Genomic DNA, 12054 nt, shown 5'->3' on the forward strand with positions numbered 1-12054 from the left:
ATCGAGGGTCCTGTGGCACAAGATGCTCTATAATTACCCTGGGGGTGAGGACAGGGTGGCGTCCTCAGGTCTTGGCACCCACGGTTTATGAGGGTCAGAAATAGCAGGGTCGCCACCCCTCGACTACAGGGGGATAAAGGTGCTCACATCTGTAAATCACTTCCACGGCTCCCAATTTCAACTTCTATTGAACACGTCTCAGAAGAGATACTTGTGTTTCCAGGCCAAATCAACTCTATATGAGTGACTGCAGCAAGTTGCCTCAAGGATTGGAGATATTACTTGGTCACATAAAACCAACAGCCTTGGCCCAGTGTGGAAACATGCTTGAAATTAATGTTGGAATAATACAATGCTGGGTATTTCCACGGAATTTCCAAAAGGCAAAAACAAGAATATTCAAACATTGTGTTTTTATTTGACTCACTTTGCTTGATTTCCAGGCAGCCAACATAACACTCTGTGTAACTAAGTGAGATAAATGCCTAAATGTCTTTCAAGTTTATTGTAATTAATATTTTGCTCAAATGGGTAATGAATCCCTTTCTTTTTTATGAACTATGACTCAGAAATAAAGGGAAGTGATTGACGTGAACTCGTATTGAAAAGCCCAATGGGAATTTGTGTAATAATGACCCCATTAACTCACTCTGCATCAATGTGCAATAGCCAAGTTTTAGAATGTGTGCAGCAGAACTGGCAGCCATATGTCTCAACTTCAGGCTGGAAGCCAATCCAATTCATTATCTTGTGGTTGAGAAGGCAATGTGCCCATTTCCCAATGAAAGGAGGACTGCAGGTCTTGGAAATTTCAGACCCTGACAAACAAATGCTGAGACAGGGAAATTAACATCAGGCACCCATACGGACACACACGCAAACAAAAACAGTTTCTTTACCTGCAGGGCAGCAAACATCATCATTTCCTCCTCGGTGCACTCAATTTCCTCCAGCAGGATGGCCCACTTGGACTGTTCATAGAGCTGGTTCACTCGGATGGCATCATACTGTGGAGAGGTTTATCACAGAGGTTAACATGCATACAAACAAGCAGGCAATAAAACGGATTATCAGGCTCTCTCACTCTTTGATACATACAGGACAAAACTAGATGTGTGTGAAGGACTGGTTAGATATGGTATAGGGTTTTCTTTTTTTTTTTATAAAAGGTGAAAATCGATAAAGCAGAATCTTCTTTCTTGTTAAAACCTGGTGCGTCCATTACCCACAATGCAACTCAGCCACACGCAGAGATGAGGAGTGGGCTTCAGAAGTCTAGTAAGTATCTTTCTAAGCCCACATTGCCAGAAGTTTGAAAGAATGTATCTGCCCAACATATCAAATTGTTTCTAGGATTTCACGCAGCTCCCTCCGGAGCCACAAATGCTTTATAAAACGTTTTCACATGTGCGGTCGTACTCCCAGAGGCCTGTTAACAGACTTTGATCTGCATCATTGGTGGAGTTCCCATTAAAGTGGTTAAGTTAAAATCCTTAACTTCTTAAAAACATACACTAATTATCTTACCAGTTATGTATCTATCCTGTTTTTTGTCACTCAGCACACTTTTCCCCCCTGAACTGATAAGTTGCTTTCTGGAACTCCATGATCTTGACAAATGTACCCAGGGACTCAAGGTGAGCAAGGAGTAATAGTACTCCGGGATCTATGGGACGTACCTTAGGGTTGAGGTCAAAGAAACTGTGGTATTTAAACCTCAGCAGTAGCACCTCGTTCTCCTTTACATCCTGCTCCATCAGAGACCTGGATGAGTCCAACCACCTGTACAGTAAATGAAATGTCTTGTGAAACAACCAAACTCTCTGCAGCCTCTTGTAACTATTTTGATCAGCTGTACAACCATAAATATACTGCAATCCACCACAGCATTGCTGACTATGAGCAGTTCACCAAACCACCTAACCACTAAGCAAATTCATCTTACCCCTGGTTGATCTTGGCTTTGTCCAGCAGAGACTGGGGCTTGTAGAGTTTGACCAGGATGTCTGGTGAGGAGATTGGCTGACTGACAGCGAGGATGCTGGGGTTTCCCTCGGAGAGGGGGCTGTCCCCAAACCAGGCGGTGGTGGGCGACAGCGGGCTGCCGTCTCTGGAGTCATAGGTGGGGGTCATGGTCTTACTGTACAAGCCTGGACTGGAGTAGATGCTCCCTGAAAACACACAGTCATCGGTTAGTCCCTTATAGTGCACTGAGGTCCAAAAAGAAAAGGACCACACTCATTAAAAGGAACAATAAACAATAAATTATTGTCTCACACTGACAAATCTAATGTATACTTTTATTTCAAAGCAAATAAGTGCACATTCACAAATGAGATACACAAAAACAGCATAAGGGGAAAGGAGGGGTGAACACTTTTCAAAAAGCACACACTTGCAGGCTAGCCAGGCCAGCTAGCGGTCAACAACACCATGTGACTACCAGCCCACACTTTGCAGATGAGTGGCTTCAACTATGTTCTCCTGCTGATAGCGGGGATTGATGTGGATCAGCATGCAGATGACGCAGAACATGATCAGGGTCACCCACTTACTCACAGTCAGAAAACCTGCAGGAATGCACGGCACACAGCAAACTACTGCAAAACTCGCCACAGAGAGGAGAGGGGGGGCGCAAAGATACGGGAGGATACACAGATGATAAGAAATTTGAAAAAAAATCCACCACTAAATTTGAAATCTTCAATGAATAATTGTTGCTTTTCTAGTTCATTTAGTTGTGAAATTGCTCTGAATTTCGACTACAAACATCAGCAAGACACCAAAGTCAAGTTGTTTGCATTTCCTGTTGGTTAAGCTTGTGGTGGGATATTTGGCTCCACATCCCCCTCCACTCCCCCTGTGGGGCCTAGGTCAAGAAGCAACACTGGCTAACCCACTAAATCCCTTTTGAAATCAGGAAGTAGGCTTGGTTTGTGTTTGTGAGTGTGCATGTGTGTGTTTGTGTTTGCGAGCTGAGGTCATGAGAACAGGGTGCAGGCTGTGGCCACACATCCCTTGTGGGGGAGGGTGTTATTCAATGGGTCCTTCAAGGTTTTTCCATAATGCTGAGTGCATCAGGTCAGGGAGAGTACTTCCATCTCCCAAAGGGTATCTTGAGGAATCCCGAATATCCTGAGAGACCATGTATAAGGTGAAAACTGGCAGCCCATTTAAAAAACAACTAGGCCTCCTCCATCCTGTTTACTCACTCTCCGATGCCGGTGAAAAGGCACAAAGAATGTTAACATGACTTTACTCCCTAATGCTCTCACACTGGGGATTCATGGAGGGCTTAGATGGATGGAGCTGGACCACCATGGGCTGTTAAGACGCGAAGTAAACCATGAGAGGGTTTTCAATAAATGAAAGTGTCTCTTGTGGATTTGATTCTTCCACAAAGCTTCGGTGTGAGGTATTGGTTGTGACGTGTATGTAGGATTATGGACCAATAAGCATCATCACTGCTCTGATTTCTGAACTTCTTTAAAAAGGTATAGTAAATATTAATACAATAAATTACCATCTCCGGAATCACAATTTTGTGAGTGCTAAAAAGTGATCAGCTACTGCAGAACAGTCAGCAGGCACAGTGAGCAGGCCTGAAGAAGCTGGAAGACAAAGTGAGCTTTTAGCTCATTTCTAATGAGAGGCAAAGCCTTGATCATGTGACCACCCGAATCAGCTGACTTCTTCCAGAGGCGCAGTCAGGTGACTCGGCTGTTCGTCCCAAAAGGTTACAGATGTCATGTGACCTCAACGCTACAGCTGTGGGAGGTGGAGGGGAGGAAGGGGAAGGAGAGGGTGAGGAAGCAGTGCTGAAGAGTAAAGGACAGAGGAAGAGGAAAGCTTACCTTTGACAGGTCCGATGTATATTACCTCAGAGGCTAGGATGAAAACAGAAAGAGTGAGAGAAAGAAAGACAGGAAAGAGGTGGAGGGAAGAAGTGGAATGGGAACAAACAACATCAAGTGGACAGATTTAAGGTACAGAAAACACTACAAGAAAAAGGAAACAGAAGAAAAAAGACAAAAAAAGTAGAGAAGTACAAGAATAGGGAGATCCGTGGCATTTCCATGGGCACTGCCAAACGTTAGCCTCAGAGTGGATGACTCAGTTTACCCTCTTTGCAGAGGGAGATCACTCTGAAATGACTAGTGAGGGTTCTGTCGTTTCCATCCACCCATTCATAACCATCCAACACAGCATGACTGATTGGGTGACATTGACCAACCGTTTGACCGCCTTGCCTGGGTTTTATAAAAGCACTCGCTATCCAAGGTATGTCCTCCATGCTGACAGTAAAGAAAATTAGATACAGAAAGCACATGAAGATGTGGTGGGCCCAGAAGGGACTCGATGGACTGGCATCATCGATAAAATCATGGCTTTCTTTTTGAGTCGTGACAATAGTCGAGGATTAGCAACATGTCAGGCACTTGACATGAGTGTGACAGACAGACAGACATGGAGTTTCCTTCACGGTACATTTACGGATAGAGGCTGAGGTTTTGGAAAAGGAATGCCAGTCTTTAAGAGGAAATAATTGGCCATGTACTAAGGTTATATAACCGTAGCGTTCACCATCTATCCATGTCATTTGCTTCTGAGATCAGTATGTACAGTACACTGTGCAGTATAGGTACCCTATATATCTCATAATCATGCATGCACTGTATATCTTTTTGTCGATAAGTTTTACCTACATTTTCGAAAGGCAAAAGACGATCGAAAAGCTAATGTAACCGTTTCAGTTTCCCATCATAGGAGGCAAAGAAAATCAGATTATATTCACATTTGAGAAGCTGGATTCTGTAAATTGCTTGCTTGAAAAAATTAAGTGTTGCCACCAGTTTAAAACAATCTGTAAAAGTGGGCAAGAATGGCTCAGTTACCGATTAAAGGCTTGTTAAAATAATTTCTATTTATTTTTAAAATACATTTCATGACTTAGATTAGTCCCGGTCGACTACATCAGCACTAGCCTTGCAAAGTTCAGGGCTGATTTAACACAGCAGATGGCATATTTTCAACCCATGAAATACAGATTTTCATAAATGTGGTAAGAAATGCCAATGTTAATACCAGGATTGATGCGTTTCATCAAAGAACAGTCATACCATTGAGTCTACAGCTCAGTATAGTTCGACCATGGTTAGCAGCAGTGAGCCCTCCTGTCTTCATCTCCACGGCGGCGTGGAGTGTGCAGAAGCAGTTAGCTGCACAGGAGAAAGCTGTGGCCCTGATTGCATCGCTGACTCTCTGCAAAGCCTTGTGATTCCTATCAGGAGACCTGAGCTAAGAGCCCAGCCCTTCCCCACAAGGGACTGAATAACGCCTTACATCTTGGCCATGAAATGTACTCTCCAACTGCAGAATGTGATCTGATAGGGAGGACGCAGGAAGTGTGACTGACAGTAACAGATTCTGTACATTCCTGTCAAAACTCACATCAACGTAGCATGCCGCTGAAATGTAACAATGCATTTTTGGGTGTGAAAATGTTAAGTTTTCTTTTATATATGAGAAAATAGATACATAATCTGCTGCTAATTTGTTAATTTCACAGTGAGGCAAACCAGCGTGAGCAGAACTCATTTATCTTGACTGAGAATTGTGATAGCGTGACTGCTCTCTATCCACTCACATGAGAGTGCATATATGTTGAGCTGAGTCTCAGGAGTGGACAGACGCCTGGCCAGAAGAGACTCAACACACACACAAAGAGACCCATTCACACCGCCTCATATTGTTAGCCGTTTTGGTTAATGCTACCTCTGTGACGGCACCAACGGCCTGTTTTGTTCTGCTCCTCACTGCTCACATGGTTGTAACCCTCCCAATCTCCCATCACTGGCGCAAGGAGGGAGGAGGCACAGTAGAACTGTGTAGCCTGGTTCGGGTTTAAAATGGCAGCGTGACCAACTATGTGCGGAATCTCAACCATTCTTCGTCCTCCCTGCCAAGGAATTGGGAGCCAGGGCTGTGGATCCCATGCAGGCCTCAAACTCACACATTCATATTTGGTCACTAGAAGCAGGGTGCAGCAATGTGGAGTTATCTTAGTGGCTTTTCGAACCACAAGTGCGACAGAACAAGAGTGCAAGACACTTTGTAACAGCCAGTGGAACCTGTTATTCAACCTGCTGCTTGTGGGAAAGGAGATTATCACTTTTCACAATGAAATACAAAAACAAAACCCATTGCTCCATAATTACTTCAAAGTAGACCTTTAACCTATAAAAATGGATGCATGAGGCAAATCTATTTCATGTCACCAGTTAAACCAAAAGTCCAAAACAGCGGAAATATTCTAGAGGAAACTGTAAAATAGAGTGCTCTCCGTGTAGGAGTTACTATCCATGAGCTCACCTGATCCGGGGGTTAACAGTGGACCCTCCAGCTCCAGATCGTCCTCCTCTGCCTCCTCCAGCTTTTTCTTCTTCTTCTTGGGATCACGGGGCTTACGCAGTAGAGATAGCTCCTCTGGGTGGCGAATATCTGGCGGGAAGGATGAAGTAATGAAGTTAATATGATGTCAATTAAACATAAACTTGCCTTACAGCTAAGACAAGCCAATCAGAATGCCAACAGGTCACTAAAAACTAAATATTATTTGTGATTTTACAACCACAGGCTTCAGATAAACCACATGACCTCTCACAGAGCACGCAGGCAATGTGTAGAACCTTGATGTAGGTGAATATAGACATTAATGCGACTTAAATTGAGAAAGTTAAAGGTAAAACAAAAGGAGTAGTAAGAGAAAGTGCAAAGGCACTGAGGAGATTGGTAAGAATTGTAGACAGCTGTGCACAAGAGTGGTGGAAAATTGCAAATCCCTTTTCTCAGGGCCCCAACAAATCTTGCTTTAACTGTAATCCCCAACTGAGACAGGGCAGACACAACCGCTACCTCCTTCTTAACCGCCATCCTCCAACTATTCCTCCCATACACATAAAAACACTATTCAGTTGCTGTTGGCGAGTAATGGGACAACAAAAGCTTTCACAAAAACACCAACCTACATCCTTGAAGATAGTGAGATACCATAAATGAAATAAACAACCACTTCCGAGCAGTGTGTAAGCTGTGTGCAGAAGATCCCAATCAGACAGTAAGACACCACACTGAATATAATGACTAAAACAGAGCGGCCTCTCTTCCCAGCTTCTCTGCCCTCTTTTCCCTCTTGGAGGCCAGGGAGCCATCACTCAGCAGCAGCAGCAATGATGTTTTAAAAAAGGGCTTGGGATGGTTATGATGTAGTGGTGAGACTGCCAGAGTGTGTCAGGACTAGAATAGATGGTGCTAGTCTGGAAGCAAGCACGTCTGGATCCTCAGCTGGATATGGTTTTCCTGCGATTTCTTATAAATCAATTAATTAAGCTGATATTTGATAGCAGTAGCTTATTATTTCCACTTTGATTTGTGCATGACTGTCGAAAAGAAATGTTCTTATCCACTGAAATAAATCCCTTTTTTTTTTTAAAGATCAAGTAATAGAAAGGTGTTGCAGACTGATTAAAAAGGTTGCTGAGGGTGATGAGGAAAGCACGAGCAGGAGGGGAGAGAGAGAGAGAACGTCTTGGCTTGGTGAGAAAGGTTGTTTGGTTTGTGTAACTAAAGCAAAAGCATTCCAGGAGTTTTAAGAACTACCAGATGGGAGCTCAGCCTCTCCTTCTCCGCCTCCCACCTCCTTCGTTCTCGCTCCGCTGCAGCAGCGAAGCGCAATCTCTGTGTCCTTATACAGCCATGTGAGTTGCAGGCGTGCTGCCGAGCTTCAGCCCCACTGAGCTGTGCGAGGAGGCCAATACACACAGCAAAGAGTGTATGAAACGGTGTGTGCGTGGGTAGGACTGTCTCTCTTGGTGAGGCACTGCAGAGGCATGTGGCATTTTACTACGCCATGTCTTTCAATTTTCATGACTTCATTGTCAGCAACACAAAAGGAACTTATCTTTAGGGCAAATTACGCTATTATGAAGATACATTCATCTGTTATTTCCATGGAAGTGTTGCTTCGTAAAACAAATAACCCTCTTTAGATCAAAAGTGTGTAACAAAAGCAAATATTTTGGTCACAAAATTACCCAATGTGGTTAAAAAAAAAAAAAAGTTTCTGTAAAAAGTAGGTGTCTCTACTGAATAGCCTGGACACAAAAGTGGGAAATGGGTGGGTGGGTAAAACATTTTCTTTGTTTTTCACCATTCCCATGAAGGGAGTAGAGATGTAGTTGAGATGATGAATACTTCACGTCAGTTAAATAATAATTATCATCAGAAAGAAAATATGATAAAGATGACCAAATACCAAAAACACACCACTAGTCTTTTTCAGACAGACAAGCGTTGCAGTCAATTTCTGCTGACATATTCAGTTGAGTGTTGAATTGTATGTTTATAGTGAGAATTTCAGAATCATGATCCGCTGGGAAAGACTGCTCCTACACTCACGACATACTTGTGGCCGGTGTGATGATGATGAGGAGGAGGAGGAAGGGTGAGTGATGGCTAAAGTGCTTACAAAAGCTTGGTTGATTTCCATTAACAGAAATGACACCTTAGACAACAACAGCCCAATCTTCCACCCAGCAGACATGTGGCAGTAAGCAGGACCGGAGCCAGAGGAGAGGGGTTGACTGCGAGCCAGCTGGGCTTGCAAGATCGACTCCTTGGAACACATGATTCACTGCAGTGAGTAAGGCCAGCCGCAGAAGAATCACAAACACCATCACGGTCTAATTTTACAGCACAAAAGTTTACCGTACAAACGGTTTGAGACCCTACATGGACAAAAAAAATTATAGGGGTGATTTCCTCTTCTGTTTGACACTGCATCCTTCTTAATGTTATGAAGAGGTACTGATTGGGCTGCAAGGCTATATGATCAATAAGAAATCAATCAAAAGCACGGTGTGGATATCCTAGCTGATGACAAGTAAAGCGAAGTACGATTTTTGGCATTATGAGTATATAAGTCATATAAGTATATATGACTCAATGCCATCTGACGCACACAAATAGATCCTTTTGCTACCCCCACCCCCCCAACTTTAAAATAAATTAATTTCATAAATAGACCTCAGATAGTTAGTGTCAGAGATTCTCTTCATCTATCACACAGGAGGCTGAAATGGTGCTAAAAAGACGCTCAAAGAGGATAATAATGCACTTTAATTTAGGGGTTGGAGCGGAGACAAAACTGCACTCCTCCTGTGTTGTGACAACAGTGGTCAGCTCACTCTGGCCAGTCAAGCTGACCACAGTTTGATGTGCCATAAATCTGCAGGACCAAAAGTATGATGCAACAGTGAACAGTCCCACACAAAACTAAATTCTCTGGACGCAATACGCCTTCTCAACTGACAACGTCCTCCTTCAAACTTATCCTCCTGTGGTCTTTATGTCCCACAGTATTGTCACACACCCTCTCCATCGCTTTCCTTTCCTGCCATCCATTTCTCTACATTTTCCCGACACATGGTAGCAAAAGGAGTGCTTTCTGAACAAGCCAAAGCGCTTAAGTGGCACAGCCTGACTCTTGTTATACTGAAGTGATGCTATGCTGAGAGAAGCAGCCTCAATGTTGTCCAACCTCAGGCCCCCAGGTCCACGGTCATGTGCTAGTCAGTTATGAAGAGTACATTTTGTGTGCTGGCTTGCAGGAAGAGTAGAAGAGAATCATGTCAGAGGGAGGAGGTGTATGAGTGTCTTTAATGTGTTGGAAGTGGACCAGGTTGTCTAGACGGGACAAGCTCATGTCTGACTGCGACTCTTCACTGGGCCAATTAACCTTTACAAAAGCCAGAAGAGGCAGTTCGGTGCCATTCATTTTTTTCCTCACCTATGGACCTGCTTTTTTTGTATTTCATACGGCATTTTAGAGCTGAAATACTTAGTCAATGTATTAGTTAATAGCTGTTCATTTTTGGTAATATATTAATCCTTTATCACAGTTAACTAGAAAACATGCCAAATAATTGTTGGTTCCAATTTCTCAAATGTCAAGATTTTGTACTTTTCTCTGTTTAATACCATTATAAACCGACTATCTTTGGATTTTCAACTGTTAGTTGGACAAAACAAGCCATTTAAAAGTAGAGATGCACCGATATCAATACAGGTATTTGTTATATGCTGTTTTACAAAGTTAGAAAAGCAATGTTTAAGTCGAGCCTTATTGGTGACAGTTGTCTTTGTTTGGTACTTGGTATCAGCCGATAACCAAAGCCCAAGTATTGGCATCAGGACAGAGAGAATGGGATTGATGCATCCCTTATTTAAAGATGTTAGCTTAGGATCCAGGAAATTGTGAAATAAAAATGTTCAGTAGCTTAATTGATAAACAAATACAATCACAGTTTGGTTTAAGAGAATTCTCAGAATTGTTGACAGAGTTCAAACATGTTATCTCGCAACTAAAAGTGGAAAATCCCTATTGCTTTTGCTTCACTATCAAGTGAGCTGTTCAGTACAGGATGTAGGCGCTGCCAAATGTAATCAGAGGACAAAACGGGAGTGAAACTGAATGATTTTCATGTTTTTCAACCTTTTGCTGAGTCCTCTCGGTTCCCAGCCAGCTCAGATGGACGGTGTCTGTGTCAGGACACAGCTGCCGTGGACATGGGAGAAGTAACAGCGGTGATAATTGGTTTTATTCTTTTGACTTTGAGTGGTATGTTGATTTTCTATGCTTTTCCCCACTGTATGGGACACTCACTGTTAAGAGTTTGTGTTTGTGCTAAAGAGACTGAAAACCACACAAAATAGAAAAGGTAAAAACATACTACTATTACAACTACTATATCACTATAGACCAACATTTTCTTTATTCCTCATGCAGATTACCATCTAATTGACATTCATATATGTATTATATGCCATTTAACTGGCTCGTTTTAAATATTGCCCCTTTGCCAGGGCTCCTCTGTGGTCCGCCTGCATATGCTGCCCATGCTGCGGTGGTGCAGAGCTACGGATGGTGCATAAATTAAGGATCAGCAAAAATTTCATACAGCTGGCGTGCATTAGCTAAGAGTTTCATTTTACAAAACAGCAACCAACGACGTGACTACGTATTAAACCTTTAAAACACTGCATTCAAAACGTGCCACTCCGCAGCAGTGGGCGAGTGAGCCAGAGAGTGAATGAAGAAATGCGCCAGCATTACCGAGAACAAAGCCGTGAATCAGAAGAATAAAATGCTACTTTCTGATTGTTTCACAGCAGTTGCGTTCTGAAGCACAAATAAACACATCCACACCTCTTTTAATCCTGCAGGAAAGTGTTGTTTTGGAATGCTGCTGTGGCCCGTCTCCCATCTCTTAAAACGTAGACAGTTATAAAAAATATATATATAAACTACGGAGTGGGTGGGATAAAACTAAAATACTCAGGAGCACTGAACTCAGAACAGGAAATGGCTTCATGACCATTTGACTGCACAGGCCACAGCAAAAACAAAAAAGCTCCAAATAAATTAGGATGGGAAAAAGAACTGGGGCCAGAGGTGAGTTGCACATCGCTGAAAACAAAGAAGTCTTCACTGACTTCTCTCTCGGTTTCTATCCATCTGCCCCTCCTTTTCTGCTGTCTGGAGCGAAGGCCAGTTGGACAGGCTCGTCTCTTCCTGTCCCTCCTGATTCTCTATGCTGTGCAGCACACAGGGAGTCAGCAGAAACGTGCACTTCAACGTGCACAGGAAATTGTAAAACTCAAAGTTGCCCAGATGACAAAAAATGAAATGCTTCCAGGCCAGACCAGCTGTAAGTCAGCTGACATACAGACAGTGAGTTAGGGAGTTTCTAACCATGCTTTAGCATACATTCACAGCAATATTACCCAGTAGTACAAATACAACAGTAAAGGCAGTCATCGTACAACATCTTGCAAGAATCTGGCACGCGCCATGTCAGCCAGAAGCAATTTGTCCTGAATTTCTACGAAGCTGAAATAGATTTATTACAGAAGCAGCAGACACATTCCTAACTAGGTATGAAAGGCTACTGCCCTGTTTCTCCCCTTGCCTCTGCTTTCAAAAACAGTCTCTTT

The 12054-nt window shown here is 43.0% G+C and overlaps 1 protein-coding gene across 4 annotated transcripts in view; it reads right to left on the reverse strand.

Annotated features, from left to right (window-relative positions):
- fermt2 (FERM domain containing kindlin 2) overlaps nt 1–12054 on the reverse strand; it is a 39631-nt gene that overhangs the window by 10358 nt on the left and 17219 nt on the right. For 2 of the 4 annotated variants that reach the window (XM_084012712.1, XM_084012713.1), the window contains exons 4-8: nt 6373–6501; nt 3855–3887; nt 1946–2171; nt 1680–1782; nt 900–1007 (exon numbers count right to left, since the gene is read on the reverse strand). In XM_084012712.1, the coding sequence (XP_083868838.1) occupies nt 900–1007; nt 1680–1782; nt 1946–2171; nt 3855–3887; nt 6373–6501 (599 nt within the window). The remainder of the gene's footprint in view (nt 1–899; nt 1008–1679; nt 1783–1945; nt 2172–3854; nt 3888–6372; nt 6502–12054) is intronic. The other 2 variants (XM_084012714.1, XM_084012715.1) reach the window with 1 other exon arrangement.

The sequence above is a fragment of the Eutrigla gurnardus genome, assembly GCF_963514095.1.
Source record: "Eutrigla gurnardus genome assembly, chromosome: 7".
In the NCBI taxonomy this organism is placed as follows: Eukaryota; Metazoa; Chordata; class Actinopteri; order Perciformes; family Triglidae; genus Eutrigla; species Eutrigla gurnardus.